The 18,919-nt window shown below is 48.9% G+C and overlaps 1 protein-coding gene across 7 annotated transcripts in view; it reads right to left on the bottom strand.

Annotated features, from left to right (window-relative positions):
- Positions 1 to 18,919, bottom strand: part of afdna (afadin, adherens junction formation factor a) — a 310,032-nt gene that overhangs the window by 212,325 nt on the left and 78,788 nt on the right. For all 7 annotated transcript variants that reach the window (XM_069932147.1, XM_069932152.1, XM_069932148.1 and 4 more), the window contains exons 4-7: positions 18,144 to 18,301; positions 14,327 to 14,493; positions 8,239 to 8,396; positions 41 to 152 (exon numbers count right to left, since the gene is read on the bottom strand). In XM_069932147.1, coding sequence (XP_069788248.1) covers positions 41 to 152; positions 8,239 to 8,396; positions 14,327 to 14,493; positions 18,144 to 18,301 — 595 coding nt within the window. The remainder of the gene's footprint in view (positions 1 to 40; positions 153 to 8,238; positions 8,397 to 14,326; positions 14,494 to 18,143; positions 18,302 to 18,919) is intronic.

The following is an 18,919-nucleotide window of genomic DNA, read 5'->3' as shown; positions in this document are numbered from 1 at the left end:
CCCAATTAAAATTCTTTAAAAGTAAATACACATTGCTCACCTTTGTCACTTGGCCAATCTCTGAAAATCTGCAGTGGACATTCATCATCATCTAGAAGAGTCTCTTTGACACCTTTGTCATCAGAGTTTTGTGCACCAAGTGGCAATACTACCTATGTAAGAAAATAGTTTGAAACAAACAAATCATTTTGTGTCAGAATTCAACAATGCCTACAATGCAAAAATAACTGCACAGTGAGTAAGGATATCCAAATTAGCAACATAATCTAGATTAGTTGGGAAGGTTGGCCATAGAGTGGCAAATGGATCTTAACTATGATAAGTGCGAGATGTGGTATTTGGACTGTCAAACCAGGGTAGGACACAGCAATGGTAAAGGCTAGAGAAGATAAAGACCGAGGAGTACAGGTGCATTGTTCCCTGAAAGTGGTATCTCAACTACAGAGCTTGAATTTAAGGGGAAGATAGAAAAACAAGAATAAATGAACTTCTCAACCCAATTTTTAATTAAACATTAAAATAACAACTCTACATGAACAAGAGACAACTTTCAAACTGGCTGGACAGATACGTGAACATTTGTTTTACAATCAGCTTCCTTTTCAGCAAAAGAATCTCTACTCCAAGCATAACTATAATCTGGCCAGATAGAATAAATGTTGACACAAACTACTGCTGCACAGGAATCAAAAATTCAACCTCAATGCCTAATCTAGCTGGTGAAAGTGCTATTATGACCATATACAACAATCTAGGTATAAGTCTAACCAGCAGTACCCCTCTGCCATTTGGATGATCAAAGATAGACTTGAATTTGATCAACAGCATTTGAATTAAGTCTGACAAACAACACCATTAAACTATATGCAAAACTCAGTGGGGCGGGAGGGAACAGGTCAAAATTAGACTCAAAATCTAAAGCCACCCTCAAAATAAACATCAATGCGAGGAGCCGAGAACGTAATTGTGCCAAACTTTAACCACCACCTTTGAAGAAACTGTCTCACTCTAATTACTGACAAATTCCACAAAAAAGTCAACCATCTCACAGTGATTATGGCCAAACTCCACCTTCTAATGCTACCTGCTCTGTCAACATATCTGTACCAGTAGGATCAGACCACTCAATTACCCAAGTATCCATCCTTCCTATGACAGAGAGCATCCAAGAGATCAGCTTTGACTTCTAAAATATGGGCATGTTGCGTGCATGTTACTGAAGTGTGAAAAGAAGACACACACGAGGAGTTAAAAGTCAAAGACTGATTTATTGCACTGGCAGCTCTGCTTATATTCTCTCCCCCGCTGCTGACGATAGGAGTGATGTTACGGCAGTGCCAATCTCCGATTGGGCAGCGTTCCTTCCATTGCTCGTTGTTTCCCACTGTGCAGGTGGTCACCTGGGACAAAGATTGTTGGCACCTACGGGTCTGCACAGTCACCACGTTCGTCGGCCATTTTGTGTACTGGGTTGCGTCCGGTTAGCGGGCCATTACACAACCCTCTCCACCCAGAACTGGCGATTGGAATACTGTTTGCTGCTTTTGGTGGCCTACCTCTGTGTCACGTGGGGCTGCGTAGAGACCAGTTGACTAATGTCCAGGTGTGCTGGTTTGATGCAGTCGATAGTGAAAGTCTCTTCCTTACCGCCAATATCCAGCACACGTCGATAAAGTAATGCCTGATTACTTTATGCAGCCCCTCATACGGCCGTTGCAGAGGTGTCCTGTGTCCCGAATGTAAACGTACTCACAGGTCTCTAAGTCTTTGGGGACGTAGGCTTTGGTCTGGCCTTGGGCGGAGTCTGCGGAGGTGCTAGATTGCCCAATTTTTCTATCAGTTTAGTCAATGAAGCCGTGGGGTCTTCTGGATCCTTGACAGCAGCCAAAAACTACTCTGGTATCACCAATGGGGAGCCGTATACCATCTCGGCTGTTGAGAAGTTGGAAGTCCTCTTTCAGTGTGGTATGAATCCCCAGGAGTACCCAGGGTACCTCATCTTCACAGTTTGGCCCCTTGTGCTGAGCCATTAAGGCCGCCTTTAGATGCCTGTGGAACAGCTCCACCAACCCATTGGTCTGAGGGTGGAGCTGGATTCCCAGAAACTTGGCCAGTTCCGTTCAGAGTTCCGAAGTGAACTGTGTTCCTCTATCAGAGGTCATATGCTCTGGGACTCTGAACCGTGACACCCAAGTGTTAATCAATACCCTGTCGCAGGCCTCGGTGGTTGTGTCGGCCAATAGGACTACCTCCAGCCACCTCATAGAGCAGTAAATCTTGGTGAGGATACATCTCGCCCTGCGGGAGACCAGCAGCGGCCCTACAATGCCAATATGGACATGGATGAATCAACATCACGCTAGATGAAAGTCTGGGGGTGGTGCCTTGACATGTGTGTGCACTTTGGACGTCTAGCAGAGCATGCAGGGCTTTGCCCACTGATTGACCTGCTTCTGAAAGTTGTGCCAGGCGAACCTACTGGCCACCATTTTAACAGAAGTCCTGATGGCTGGGTGTGACAGGGTGTGCACCATGTCATAGAACTGCTGCCTCCTTGTTACTGGCATGATGGGGTGGGGGTTGTCAGTGGAGATGTCGCAGAGGAGTGTCTGGCTGCCAGGACCGAATGCAAAATTCTCCAGCCTGAGGCCGGAAACTGCTGTTCTCTATGCCAGGATCTCAGGGTCCTCCTGCTGTGGAATGGCTATGGCGGAATAGTCTATTCCCTGGGAGAGAGCCTAGTCGGATTCTATCGCAGGGCAGGACACCACATTGGTCTTACCCCCGATGGGTTGGATGTCCGTGGTGAACTCAGACATGTAAGAGAGATGTCGCTGCTACCTGGCGACAATGGGACAGACACTTTGTGGAAGGCAAAGGTTAACAGTTTATGGTGCATGAAGACCCTGAATTGCATGCCTTCCAAAAAATACCTGAAGTGCCTGACTGCCAGGTACAAGGCCAATAGCTCCTGGTCAAAGGTGCTGTATTTGAGTTTGGGTGGCCGGAGGTACCTGCTAAAGGCCAGGGCTGCCATTGCTCTTCAATAAATTGCTCCAGTTCGGCCCCTACCACTGTGCTGGATGCGTCGACTGTGAGAGCGGTTGGTACCTCTGGCCTGGGGTGTACCAGAAGGGTGGCGTCGGCCAGTGCATCTGTGGCCTTCTGGAACACCTCCGAGGCCTCATTGTCCCAGGTAATGTCTTTACCCTTTCCTGCCATGAGCACGAAAAGGTGGTGCATGATGTGAGCCACTGCCGGTATGAATTGGTGATAAAAGTTCATCGTACTGGTGAATTCTTGCAACCCCTTCACTGTGCGGGGCTTGTTGGAATGCCGAACGGCCTCTACCTTTTCGGATAAGGGTTTGGCTCCGTTCCTGTTGAATCGATGCCCAGGAAGTCGATCGTTTCCAACCCAAACTGACACTTAGCAGGGTTTATAGTTTGAATTCCTGCAGCTGGGTGCACAGTTGCCTTAGGTGTTGTTGTGGCTGGCAATGAGAATATCGCCCAAATAGATGAATGCAAATGGGAGATCCCGGCCCATCACATCCATCAGCCTATAGAACAGAGGTTCCCAACCTGGGGTAGATGTACCCCCAGTGGTACATTTGCACTTTTCAGGGGGTACAAAAGAGTCTGGAAAAACAACCAACTGAAAAACCTCACAAAGATTAAGCGTATACAGAGCCGTTGTCATACCCACACTCCTGTTCGGCTCTGAATCATGGGTCCTCTACCGGCACCACCTACAGCTCCTAGAACGCTTCCACCAGCGTTGTCTCCGCTCCATCCTCAACATCCATTGGAGCGCTTTCATCCCTAACGTCGAAGTACTCGAGATGGCAGAGGTCGACAGCATCGAGTCCACGCTGCTGAAGATCCAGCTGCGCTGGATGGGTCACGTCTCCAGAATGGAGGACCATCGCCTTCCCAAGATCGTGTTATATGGCGAGCTCTCCACTGGCCACCGTGACAGAGGTGCACCAAAGAAAAGGTACAAGGACTGCCTAAAGAAATCTCTTGGTGCCTGCCACATTGACCACCGCCAGTGGGCTGATAACGCCTCAAACCGTGCATCTTGGCGCCTCACAGTTTGGCGGGCAGCAACCTCCTTTGAAGAAGACTGCAGAGCCCACCTCACTGACAAAAGGCAAAGGAGGAAAAACCCAACCCCAACCAACCAATTTTCCCCTGCAACCGTGTCTGCCTGTCCCGCATCGGACTTGTCAGCCACAAACGAGCCTGCAGCTGATGTGGACTTTTTACCTCCTCCATAAATCTTCGTCCGCGAAGCCAAGCCAAAGAAGATTGGGTCTGAGCGAATAACCACTACTGTACAATACATGGTATTGTAATCTGCAGTCAGATTGCACAATGTCATGTTTTTTTTATCCTTAATTTTTAGGGGTATATGGAAACCTATAAAAATGCCCAAGGGGTACAGATGAACAAAAAGGTTGGGAACCCCTGCTCTAGAAGGTCTGGGCTACATTCTTAGGAATTCAGAGTCCAAAGGAGTAATAATTGCAGTTTTAATGATGTCATCAGGATGGACCAGGATCTAATAAGGTTGATTTTTGAAAACATCCATGCCCCTTATAAATTATTGTTAAAAGTCATGGATGTGGAGCACAGGGTACCTGTCAGGTGTGGAGGCCTTGTTGAGGCATGATATTCACTATATGGTCCCCACTCTCCTGCTGCTTTCAGTACCATGTACAGGAGGGAGGCCCAGGGCTGTCGGAATGCTGTACTATCCCTAGCTCTTCCATGTTTTTATAAACTCTCCCTTGTGAAGGTGGGCTTCTCGGGTGGAAGGCGGCATGTCCTGGTGTGGAGTGGGGGGCCATCAGTGATGATGTGTTGCCTTACCCTATGCTTCAGCTTGGCGGTGGAAAACTATGGCACCATGATCAAAGGGAACTCTGCTAGGACCCGCGTAAATGCATTGTCGGATAGTGTAATGGAGTTGAGGTGGGGGCAGGTAACTTGGCTTCCTCCAGGGGCATGATTTGAAGAGTCCTGGCATGCATCAATCATTGCTCTTTAAGATCCACCAGCTGGCAGTGGGCTTTCAGGAAGTCTGCTTCCAGGAGCGGTTGCGCCAGAGCCACAACCATGAATGTCAATATGAACCCACTGCTGCTGAAGCAGAGGGGGACAGTGCAGGTGCCAAACGCTCGTATGACAGTGCTGTTTGCTTCCATCAATGTGGGGCCCCATTTGCTGTCCGGGTGTCTTAGGCCAAGAGGGGTGGGGGACACTTATTTTGGCGCCAGTGTCAATGAGGAAGTGCCTTCCTGGCAGAGTCCCTCATGTGGAGGAGGCTGTTACATTGGCCAAGCGCTGCAGCCATTAACGACAAATGACCATGGCGTTTCCATGAAAAGCACAGGGTGGGCGACACTGATGGGCCCCTGCACCCCATCGTTGGTGATAGTAGCAATACCGTTGGGTCAGGGGGTCCACTCGTCTCTCTATTTGCTGGCCTTTTTGCCGGTTGTGTGTGGGACCTAGCGATCTGCTCCACCAAGGCACCATTTTCTTTCTTCGCCCTCCAGAGCACGTCCACCTGGGCTACGACATTCCTGGGGACACCGAGGTCCTTCTCAACAAGCAAGAGTTGGATATCCCTCGGGCAGGTGGTCCGGAAAATCTACACTAAGAGCAGGCAAGGCCTGTGTCCCTCAGCAAGGGTGAGCATCTCATTCATGAGGACGGATGGGGCCTTGTCCCCCAAACTATCCACATGTAATTGGGCAGCATGCTTACGCTGTGAGAGTCCAAAAGTGTGGGCTAATAGCTCCTTGAGGGCATTGTAGTTACCTTGCTCCGGCACCTGCAGTAGGAAATAGATGACCCAAGAAAGCTCACCATATGGTAGTAACATGTGTCGTCAGTGTTCATCTTTCAAAGGTGGAACTGGGCCTCGACCTGTTCGAACCACACATGTGGCTGCGACACCCAGAAAGTTGACAGTTTCAATGAATCTGCGTGAAGAGCTGCTAGATCCATCATTTTTGGGTCCAACTGCCGGTTGGACCTGCTGAGGTCATCAATGTAGCGTGTGCTAACACAAAGTGTGAAAAGAAGACACACACGAGGAGTCGAAGTTGAAGACTGATTTATTACACTGGCAGCTCTGCTTATATTCTCTCTCCACTGCTGATGACAGGAGTGACATCACAGTAGCACCAATCTTCGATTGGGCAGGGTTCCCACTGTTGCTCATTGTTTCCCGCTGAGCAGGCGGTCACCTGGGACAAAAGTCATTGGCGCCCACGGGGTCTGTGCGATCGCTGCATTCGTCGGCCATTTTGTGATTTTGTCTAATGGGTTGCGTTTCGGTTAGCAGACTGCTTCAGACATAATATCAGTCAGTGAATACATCAACTTCTGCAAACAGCATGTTCCTAACACTCAAAAGGTAAATTTTAATAATAGCCAACAATACTGATCAGACATCAAAATAAACAAGATACTTCCTGATTGAATAAAAATATCTATGCTGATGTTGTTACCCTGGTGCATTTAAATTATCAAAATTTCACATTAGAAATATAAAGATTTACAAAAACAATGTAATATGCAAAGTGACAAGTTTAAAGAAATTTGTTAATATTCTATTTTATTCTTCCTGTACCTATGTAAAATTTATACAATGAAACTAATAAAAATATTAAAATACAAATATGTATTTCTGTAAATGCAGCCAATAACATTGGCAATAATAGGAAAAAAAGCTGTTTTCTCCAAGTTTAATATGGATTCTCTTCTATAGGAAATAACATGCAAGAGTGGGTTAAAAGTTACTTCACCAAACAGACTTGACTGATATTTGATATGCATTGTTTGATTATTGACTTTCGCTTTAATTATTTATTAATTATTGTCTTTTTGCTTTAAATCATCTCTAAAAGTTGTTAAACATACTGGTCAGGTTTACACTGATAACCTCATTAACTCCTTGGAATAAATAATTAAAACTGAATAAAGGTTAGAATCCAGTGAAAGGCAGTGATCCCTTGACAACCAGGTTTGCTTCTTTGTTCACTAATTTATATTAATTCCTTCCTTTTCTATCCTTATTGGGTCATTATTTGGCAGGGGGGGGGGGGGGAAGATTGGGGGAAAAATTGGTGAGGTTTTTATTTCCTATTTTTTTTCTATTATTTTTTGGGGGGTTTATAAAACCATCATATAATTTTATTGATGACTATATGATTATTATATTTCATATTTAAATAACATATTTTTTTAAAAACCTGACATTGATGTTTAAAGCCTACTTTCCTGCATATTGTAAATTTGTGTTCTTGAAACATTAGAGATTCCAAGTCCATTTGTGATTTGATCATACATAGACCCCGACTTTGATGTTCCAACTTAAGATATTTCAAAGTTTACGATTATCAGAATCCATTTTGAATAAAGGTATGTCAGGGTCTACCTTTATCAACATGGCTGCTTTTCCTTCTCTGAAGTTAAATGCATCTGTCCAATCAGCACATGCAGATCGCTTCCCATTTGTGCTTTGTTGGACAATTTAAAAAAAGTGACTTGGAATGCATACGCAGATTGCATCACTGGGGAGGGAGAGAGATTGAAGAAGGGGAAAGAACAATACTACACATGTATTTCAAATCACAACGTAGGTTGCAAAGTGATGCTGTTGCTCCTAGTAACTGCTGCAGCCAGAAGGCCAAAGTCCCCACTGCTGCTGGGAGGCTCCTGGCAGGAACAGGGACATCAGGTCAGCCTCCCTTTAGGAGCGGCTCAGAATCCTAACTGAGCAAGTAGATCCTGACTTGCACTAATTTCACCTTACGATGCAAGTAGCAGAACCGAGCCCCATTGTAAGTAGGGATCTACCTGTATATTACAGATTTGCAAGCATTAAGGATCAATAGAAAAACCAAGGATGCAATTAATTTGTGCATTCTCAAAACCAACATTCAAATCAGAATTGAAGAACAGCTTTAAAGATCTAGCTGAGGGAAGGAATGAATTTAGGGTTATTTCAGACTCTTAAAAGAATTTTACTGTACCAATGGCAACTTACACTTGAAGGATTTTAACGGAAATATTCTTTGACGCTGAATCAACTATGACTGACAAGAAACTTTGTACCAACTTTTGTGATTTTAGTTACTAAATATTTTTTAGAGGAAGTAACTAAAATATGCATTAGAATTCTTCATTGGTGTACACCATATAAATAAAATACATTTACCTGTGCAATACAATACTCCTTTGGATTTTCCTTTTCCAGACCATATTTCTCAAGGGCTTCACCAACAGCAAAGTCTGATGTATCAGTTGTTGACAGCAAGATGGTCTTGTATGGAATATTTGGTTTTAAACTATCTGCATAAATTCGAAGGGTACCACCTAAATAAAAAAAAATGCAGAAATAAATTCTTTATGTTTGAAAGAGCGCAATTAGAACTGTACAAGACCTTTTTTGTTTAAAAAAAAGGGTCATGGAGTTGTGCAGTACAGAAATGGGTCCTTCAGTCCAGCATGCCCATGGCAACCATATTGCCCATCTACACCATTACCATTCATCTGAATTAGGACTGTATCCTTCTGACTTGCTTATTCAAGTATCAAAATGCCTCTCAAACTAGTAATTGCTAGACCATCTGAACCTACCTCCTTGAGCAGCATGACCCAGATATCAACCATAGTGCAAAGACATACCTCAAAAATCCCCTTTAAACTCCTAACATCTCATCTTAAAACTATGCTCTCTTGTTTTTGAACATTTATCACGAGAATTTTTTTTTTTAAAACCATCCTCCCTATCCATGCCTTCTTAATTTTTTACTTTATTTGGTCATTCATCAGCCTCCTCCACCAGAGAGGAAACAAGCCCAGCCTTTCCAATTAATCCCCTGTGGCGGATCACCACAAGGCAGGCGAACCAGCGCCTCTTGTAAGCCACGCGGCGGGGCAGACGACCAAAATGGCGCCGTCGGGAGTTTCAGCTCGGGGCTCAGAAACCTGTGCTTGGGGACCACATGAAGCCCGGACGACGTCAGCGCCCTCAAGTGCTGTTCTCAGCCAGGTCCGGGCTGGGAATATAAGTGTAGTCCAGCAGCCCGCAATAAACTAGTCTGCTCACTGAGCTCAACCCATCTGGTTGAGTATGTTTTTGCAGGAGCAGTGTAGCCGCTGCTACAATTGGTGACCCCGACTAGTTCAAACATCTTTGAACCCATCCTGAGTGAGCCTGGGATCAGCGCTATAGCCATGAAACTGCCTGAATTCTGGGTTCAGGAGCCGGAGACCTGGTTCGTCCATGCGGAGGCTCAGTTTCAACTCCGCCAGATTTCATCTGACATGACCAAATTCTACCATGTGGTCGCTGACCTGGACCAGGCCACTGCCAAACACGTGCTACATCTTGTTCAGCACCCACCGCCGAGGACAAGTACGAGACCATCAAGCGAGTGCTTACCAGGTCCCTTGGACTATCCAGACACCAGCGAAACACTCAGGTGCTGCACCTTGGCGCCCTGGGGGACAGGTCCCCGATGGAATTGATAGACGAGATGCTCGCGCTCATGGGTGAGCGCACCAACTGCCCATTTTTCGAGCGCATCTTCCTCGAATATGTGCCTGGGGACATCCACCCGCTGCTGGTTCAGGAGAGCTTCACTGACCGAAGGAAGGTCGCCCAGAAGGCCCAAGAGCTATGGCTCACACGATTCTCGGAAGGCTCAGTGGTCCAGCAGGCCACGAAGCACGGGCACGACCATGGCAAGCCCGCCCCTAGCGCTGCGGTAGAGCACCCGGCCCCTGGAGGGGCCCCCCGAGGATAACCAAGGCCACAGCATCCGCTTCAGGCCTCTGCTTCTACCACCAGCGCTGGGGAGCCAAGGCTCGTAAGTGTCGTCAGCCCTGCTCGTTCCAGGGAAACGACCAGGCTGGCCGCCGTTAATGGCTGCGGCAGCTGGCCAAGGACACAGACTTCTCTACCTGCGGGATTCAGTCAGCAGCTGGCGGTTCCTCATTGACACTGAAGACCAGATCAGCGTCATACCGGCCACGGCCATTGAATCCAGGAACCGACCTTGCGGACCTCCCCTCCTTGCGTCCAACGCAACGGCAATCTGGATGTATGGAGACAAGACAGTCCACTTCCAGATTGGCCAACATAATTTCATGTGGAGGTTCACCGTCTCGTCCCTCCCAACTGCCATCCTGGGTGCAGAGTTCCTCATCGCACACTGGCTTTTGGTGGACATTCGAGGTAGGCACCTGGTGTATGCCCATACCTTCCAGGCCGTTCGCCTCGACGCCTCCTGCTTGAAGCAACCACAGATGGCCACGATCAGCACGCCCAGAAACGAGTTCCAGCAGATTCTGGACGAGTTTCCGACATTCCTCAAGCTACAGTTCTCCACTGCCTCGCTGCGCCACGGGGTGTTCCACCACATCCCCACCCAGGGCCCGCCGGTTCACGCCAAAGCATGCCGGCTCCCGCCCGACAAGCTCCATGTAGCGAAGGAGGAGTTTTCGCACCTGTTGGAACTGGGGATCATTCGGCACTCCAACAGCCCATGGGCCTCGCCGCTCCACCTGGTCCCGAAACCCTCCGGCGGCTGGCGTCCCTGCGGAGACTATCGATGGCTCAATGAGGCAACCGTTCCTGACCATTACCCCATCCCTCACATCCAGGACTTTACGGCCAACCTGCATGGTGTGAGGGTCTTCTCCAAGTTTGACCTGGTGCATGGATATCACCAGATCCCAGTGGACCCTGAGGATATTCCCAAGACCCCCTTTGGCCTGTTCGAATTCCTGCGCATGCTGTTCGGGTTCAAGAACGCTGCTCAGACCTTCCAGCGTCTCATGGATTCAGTGGGCAGGGACTTGGATTTCATCTTTATTTATTTGGACGACATCCTTGTAACCAGCAAGGACCGGATGCAACACAAGGCCCACCTATGTGCCCTTTTCTCCTGGTCGGCTGACTTCCGCCTTACCATCAACCCAGCCAAGTGCCAGTTCAGAAAAGAGTCCATGCAGTTCCTGGGCCATACCATCACGGCCGAAGGAGCCACGTCCACCGCTGCGAAGGTTGCCGCCATCAGGGAGTTCCCACGCCCGAACGGACTCAAGGGGCTGCAGGAGCTCACGGGTATGGTCATCTTTTACAACCGCTTCATCCCAGGAGCTGTGCGCATCATGCAGCTGCTGTTCGCCCTCATCGCAGCCAAGCACAAGACGTTCGCTTGGAACCCAGAAGCCTGCACCACATTCGAGGATACCAAGGACGCCCTCGCGAAGGACGCCATACTCGCCCACCCGCACACCGACCTGCATATGGCACTCTCTGTCGATACCTCTGCCACAGACGTCGGTGCCATCCTGGAGCAGCATGTGAATGGGCATTGGAAGTCGCTGGCATTCTTCAGCCGCCTACTCAGCCCCCCAGAACGCAAGTATAGTGCCTTCAACCATGAGTTACTGGGCATGTACCTGGCGGTGCGGCATTTCCGCTATTTTTTGGAGGGGAGGACTTTTACCATCTTCACCAACCACAAACCCCTCACCCAGGCGCTAGCGATGGCAAAGGATCCCTGGTCAGCCCGCCAGCAGCGTCACCTCTCCTTCATGTCGGAGTTTACCACTGACATTCGGCACATGGTTGCCGATGCACACTCGCTACCCGCCATCTGCGCGCAGATGCCCGGCCTCGACTTCAACCTGCTCGCCCAGGACTAGGAAGCTGATGAGGAGACGAGGCCCTTCAAGACCGCCATCACCGGCCTGCAGTCCCAAGACCTCCCGTCTCCGAGCAGCGAAGGCACCATCCTGTGCAATATCTCCTTGGGCACCCCGCGGCCAGTGGTTCTGCAGCATTGGCGCAGGCAGGTCTTCCATCACATCCACGATCTTTCACATCCATCCATCAGGTCCTCGGTCCGATGGTGGCACAATGGTTTATATGGCATGGGCTGCAGAAGCAGATCGCGGGCTGGGCCAGAACATGCACCCATTGCCAGATGTCCAAGGTGCACAGGCACACCAGGGCGCCCGTACAGGAGTTCGAGTACGTCCGGGAATGGTTCAGCCACATTCACGTGGACATCGTCAGGCCCTTACCCATTTCCCGGGGCAACCGTTACCTGTTTACGGTGGTGGACCGCACCACTCGCTGGCCCGAAGCGATCCCGATGTCAGACGCCTCCACTGACTCCTGCTCCTGAGCCCTGTTGCACAGTTGGGTTGCCTGGTTCGGCGTCCTGGCTCACCTCACCAGCGATCGGGGTGCCCAGTTCACATCTACGCTCTAGGCACAGCTCGCCAACAGGTTGGGGATACAGCTACACCGCACCACGGCCTACCACCTGCAGGCCAATGGACTGGTCGAACGCCTGCACTGCCGCCTTAAGTCGGCGCTCATGGCCTGCCTCACCAGTCCCGACTGGACGGATGAACCGTCTTGGGTTCTCCTGGGCATCCGCTCCTCTCCCAAGGAAGATCTGCAGGTGTCATCAGCTGAGCTGGTCAACAGTGCACTGCTGGCACTACAGTTCGTCAACGCTCCTCACAATCCCCAGTGGTCACCGCATTAAATACTTCCAAACCTCAGGGCACACTTGGACTCCTTCGAACCCCCACCACCACCCAGGCATGGCACCCACCCAACTAACGTTCCTGGCAAGCTGCTTTCTGCTGAGTTCAATTTCGTTTGGCAGGGCCTGACCGTGGCACCTCTGCAGCGACCGTACGAGGGGCCATACAGGGTTATATAGCGTTCTGGCTCGACGTTCATGCTGGACTTGGGCAGCAGGCATGAGCTGTTTACATGGACAGGCTTAAGCCAGCACACCTCGATCCCACCAAGCCAGTGGTCGTTGCCCAGTCCAAGAAGCAAGGACGCCCAGCAAAAAAGGACATTGGTGCCAGTTCTTGGGGGGGGGGGGGCCTGTGTGGCGGCTCACCACAAGGCAGGCGAACCGGCCCCGTTTGTAAGCCATGCGGCGGGGCAGCCAGCCAAAATGGCGCCGTCGGGGGTTTCCCTTCCTTCCAGCTTGGGGCTCAGAAACCCGCGCTTGTGGACGCCCGGATGACGTCAGCGCCCTCCAGCATGATTCTCAGCCAGGTCTGGGCTGGGAGTGTAAGTGCAGCCCAGCAGTCTGCAATAAACTAGTCTGCTCACTGAGCTCAACCCGTCTGGTTGCGTGTGTCATTGCAGGAGCAGTGTAGCCGCCGCTACACCCCATAACTTAAAGTCCTCCATTCCTGTTAACATTTGGTGAATCTGGACAAAAAAAAACTGCTGAAAGTCATCAGCAAGTCCGCCAATGTATGTGGAGGGAAAGAAATCAATATTTCAGATTGAGAGCCTGCATCATAACTAAGAGTATAAAGGGAGATAGCCAGTTTAAAAGGTGGGGACATGGCCAGAGCTGAAAGTGACAAATGGATCCCGGCAAGGAAAGGAAGGACAGAAATAGCAATGGATGCCAAGGTATTAAACCCAAAGTTATTTTTTCTTCTCACAGAATCCACATTTGATCCCATCTCATGTACATTCTGCCCTCTTGGGATAAAAAAACATATGTATGGCATTCATCTGGCTATCTCCCATTCAAACTTCTTAGACCCACACTATTATTAGAAAACTGGCAACCAAATACATCTTTTCACATTTAAACAGTGCATCCCAGAGTCTCGATGACATTTTTCTCCAGAATTTATTATAGATCCCTATACTCCAACTCCTCTGACATTTAATCTTCAGTTTTTGCCCTTGTTGGTCCAATCCTCAAACTGTCCAGATCACATACTTTTATTCCTTGATTCTGATCCACAATCCTGCCATCTAAGTGCTTGAACTCAGAGAAGCACGTAGACAGGATGATAAAGGTGGCATTTGAGCGCAGGAGAAGGGACATGTTACAACATGAGTGAGACCGTACTTAGGAGTATTGTGCAGGTTTGGTCACCCAGCTATCAGAAAGAAATCATTAAGCTGAAAAGGATGCAGAAAGATTTAGAAGAACATTACCAGGATGGTAGCATTGAAATATAAAAAAGATATTAGGGTTAGACTTTTTCTTCCTTAAGTTTAGGAGTATAAGTAAGAGTCCTAAGAGGTTTATAAAATCATGAGCATTGATAACAATAGGTGAATATAAAACTAGAAGCTATTGATTTAAGGTGAGGCTGAAGGGCCTATTTCAGTGCTATACAACTCTACAAATCTGACACTGATATGACATCAAAATCTCTTTTGCCTTATACACCCAAGTATGACCCAAGAATATTCAATATGATACACAAGCAGTAGATGTCAATACCTGAATCAGGCCTTCCATCACCACTACGAAATTCTTGCATTCTTTGTTCTAGCTTTTGCTGTCGCCTTCTTTTCATAACTACCTCAGGGTTAGATATTGTACGAGTGAAACTGGTCTCTGGCATGTCTTTGTATACTTCTGCTGCAATGTGTGAACTTGAGTTTTCACTGTTGGTAAAAAGATATTTACCATTTTAAAACATCATATGGGATCTAATTAATACAACCTACAAATAAATTGCACAGTTAAAGGTCTCTAAGCTTCAGAAAACAATTTCATAAAATTCTTCCAACATGAAATAATGATAATTTTTAGCATCTTCTAAATTTGTGAAATATTTTGGTGGTGGAAAATCACATTAAGGTTTAGTTCTTGGAAAGATGCATGTAGGTTCAATTGAGATAGAGAACACAATCCAGCATATTGTCTAGTCATTCATTACTTTCAGCAGATCCATGGATCTGCAACATCCATCTATCACGTCGGGGTCACCAATGTGGGGCCGGCCACAGCCAAGAAAGACACAGCCACCACATCGGTGACCCTAATGAGCCCAGACACCTCTTTGGCCTCAAGAACAAGGATCCAGCTGAGATCAACGCCGTTGCCATCGAACTGCTCCCCTTCTGGGCCCATCACCCGTATACGTGGTTCGGGCAGGCAGTGGTGTAGTTTCGACTGAGGAACATTTCAGCAGACGCCATAATGTCTTACCATGTCGTGAGCTTGCTAGATGAAGAAACAGCAGCCAGGGTGGACAATCTAATACACAACCCACCAGCTGAGGGCAAATATCCTGCCCTCAAGACCCTGGCTCCTAGGCACTTTCAGGCTCTCCCCTCAGCAGCGTGCCTCCCGACTCCTGCACCTGGACAGGCTTGGGGACCGCACGCCATCGGCCCTCATGGACAAGATGCTGGTGCTGGCGGAGGATCACAAACTTTGTTTCCTATTCCGTCAGATCTTCCTCAAGTAGATGCCGGAGGACATCCAACTACTCCTGGCAGATGACTTCACGGATCCACGCCAAGATGCAGCCTGAGTGGACACCCACTGGCGCACAACGAGGGAGAATGAAGCAGCCCTCAGTCAGGTTACGCAACCAGGAGCCAGCCGGCCGCAACATTCCCCCAAGCACAAGCCGGAGGAGCACCATCCACCTGGTGCTTTTACAATCAGCGCTGGGGAGCGCAAGGTCGTAAATGCTGACCACCGTGAAACTACCAGGGAAATGACCCAGCCAGTTGCCGTTGATGGCTGTGAAGGCTGGCCACGTGAACAGCCTCCTTCGCGTTACCAACAAGTCCACTGGATGGCATTTCCTGGTGGAGCTGAGACCCCCCACTACCCTCAAGACACGCACCCGATCTTGTGATCCCACCCTGCGGGCAGCCAACGGTTCCGCCATCAAGCTCTTCGGTACCCGCAGGGTGCAAATCCATATCGGGAAAGAGAAATTCTGCTGGAGGTTCGTGTTAGCCTCAGTGGGTACTGTGTTGTTGGGGGCCAACTTCCTGAGGGCACATGGCCTGTTGGTCAACATGAAGGGCAAGAGGCTGGTCAACGCTCACACTTTCCATTCGGTATGCCTGCACCATGCAACCACTGTTTACGGTGATCACCACTAAGGAGAAAGTCCTGTCCTGGTCGGAGGAGGCAGAAACCGCTTTTTCCGCAACAAAGGAGGCCCTCGCCAACGCAACTCTATTGGTGCACCCACGTCCGGAGGCACACACGGCGCTCTCGGTGGACACCGCAGCCACGACTGTAGGGGGCGTACTTGAGCAGTGACTCAATGGACAGTGGCACCCGCTAGCCTTCTTTAGCAAACAGCTGCGCCTGCCGGAGCTCAAGTACACCGCTTTCAACCAGGGCCTCCTGGTGCTGTACCTGGCCATCTAGCACTTTTGATACTTCAGGAGGGCAGGCCTTTCATGGTGTTCACGGACAAGCCTGTCACGCAGGCACTCATGATGGCCGAAGATCCGTGGTCGGCTCGTCAGCAATGCCACCTCTCCTACATGTTGGAGTTCACCACTGACATGTGGCACAGGGCAGGTAAAGACAACATCATGGCAGATGTGCTCTCTCGTCCAGCGATCAATGCTCTCGCCCCGGCCTTGACTACACACAATTGGCACAGGCCCAGAAGCAGGCTCTCTGGACCTTCATCTCTGGCCTCTATCTCCAGGACATTCAGTTGCCCAACAGCCCGGACACTCTGCTCTGCGATGTCTCCACTGGCTCGCCGCACCTGGTAGTCCCACTGCAGTGGAGGTTGAGGGTTTTCAACTTAGTCCACGACCTAGCCCACCCCTCAGTGAAGACATCGGTGGGAATGGTGGCAATTTGTGTGGCATGGGCTCAAAAAGGTGGCTGAAATGGCAAGGAACTGCACTAGGTGCCAGGTCTCCAAGGTCCACTGACATACGCAGGCACCAATCCAGCAATTCGACCTGGTGGGTGCGGAGATTTCAGCACATCCACATTGACATCGTAGGCCCCTGCCAGTGTCCAGTGAAGCACGCTACCTTCTCACAATGGTCGACCGAACCACAAGATTCCCATCAAAGAGGCTTCCTCACAGACATGCGCCAGGAACTTAGTCAGCCATTGGATCACCAGGTTTGAGGTTCCGGCGCACATCACCAGTGACAGAGGCGCCTAGTTCACCTCTGCACTCTGGGCTCAGCTGGCGAACCTCCTGGGGGTTAAACTCCACCACACCACAGCCTACCACCCACAAGCAAATGGTTTGGTGGAGAAATTTCATCGTCATCTGAAATCCGCCCTCATGGCTCGCCTCACCGGCCCAGGCTGGGCAGACGAACTGCCCTGGGTCCTCCTCGGCATCAGAACAGCACCCAAGGAAGACCTACAGGCATCTTCTATGGAACTGATATACGACGCGCCACTCTCGCTGCCCGGGGAGTTTTTTGGTCCGGAGCCCAATGCCACATTCGAGCATGTGAACCTGTTGGTGGATCTCCATAAGAAGCTCTCCTCATTAGCCCCCCTCCCGCATCACGGCACCCAGCTGACACATTGACCCAAAGAGCTGGACTCAATGGAATTAGTGTTTGTTCGGCACGGGCCTTTGCAACGCCCGTACGAGGGTTCATACAAGGTTCTCCAGTGGTCCGGCAGGACTTTCTCTTTGGACATAGGGGTAAAACGAACTTTTCACTGTGGACCGTTTGAAGGCTGCGCACTTGGACCTATCACAGCTGGCCCAAATGTCGGGGAAGCCCGCCCAAGCAGTGGGACGCATAGCTGGTTCTGGGGGGGTTGCGTGGCAGCGCACTCTCTCAAGTCAAACTGACCCCGCGTGTAACGCCATGTGATGGGGCAGCCATGGGAAGATGGCACCGTCAGGGTTTCTCCCTGCCTCAAGTCTCCTGCCCAGCGCGCGCCTGAGGCAGTGATTATGACGTCACCACACACGCAGTGACTGAGCTCACACTGCCCTTAAAGGGACGCGCTAAATTTGAATAAAACAGTCATTAACGACATTCATCGTGGTGGCTGTGTCTTTCTTGGCTGTGGCTTTCTTCACATTGTTGTGCTTTCTATTTCCATGCATATCTTGGAACAATCATTCAAAGCTCAACAATTTGAACTTTAAATTACGTGCAAGTTTTCAGAAAATGACGTTTTTTTTTAAAAAATGCCAGTCAACACAAAATGTGAAGGATGACTATATTTCTTTGGAAAATAAAAGAATGATAATATTAGAGGAATTATATATATATATATATATATATATATATATAGGCAGAGGAAGATAGTGAAGTGATAATAGCTTGCTACTGCTTACCCATCACCACTGGGGATAGGTCTCTCATCATCTGGAGCCTGCATTAGTGCTTCCTTTTCACGCCTCTTTTTCTCCTTCTTTTCTTTTTTTGAGAGTGTCCTTTTGAAGTTCTGGATTACACCTTCTTTTTCTTTTTCTGGACCATTACTCTGAGATTTCTGCAAACCAAGATGATAGAAATGCATTTAGTTCTAACAGCCTTTACAGTTTTGGTGCCTTTGGCAACTTTTGGCCTCATCTAGCACAAATAAAATAGAAGTTCTGCACCAAATACCCAACATAGAGCCAAAATCCTTGTGAATGGTCAAAAGCTTTCTGTAGCGGACATGTTCACACATCTTTACAAGCACTCTCTCAAGGCCTGTTAACATTGATGAAGGTAACAACAGGACAGTCAATAAAATAAAAGTTCTACTTTTGCAAGATGCATGAAAATAAAGAGCAATCAGCCTAAAGGTGAGGTGTACCTCAGCAGTATCTAACCAGACAGTACAAGCATAGACTTCTCCAATTTCTGTTAACCTCCTCCTCCAGTCTGCCTTTCCCTCATCCCTCTCTTCTTCCAGCACCCACCTCATTCTTTCCCTTCTCCTATCAGTTTTCTTAGCCCTCTATCATGTCATCCATCACTTCTCAGCTTCTTTCTATTCTACCCTCCCATCTGCATACACCTATTATCTCTTACCAGTTAGGCTGTGATCCTCCTGCTAACCCCACCCACCTGTTTTTCAGCACTCTAGAGGAAAGACTCAGGTCCAAAATGTCAACTGGCTTTT

The sequence above is a fragment of the Narcine bancroftii genome, chromosome 4, assembly GCF_036971445.1.
Source record: "Narcine bancroftii isolate sNarBan1 chromosome 4, sNarBan1.hap1, whole genome shotgun sequence".
Lineage (NCBI taxonomy): Eukaryota > Metazoa > Chordata > Chondrichthyes > Torpediniformes > Narcinidae > Narcine > Narcine bancroftii.
Note: the sequence above shows the minus strand (reverse complement) of the source record. Positions and strands in the feature narration are given on the sequence as shown.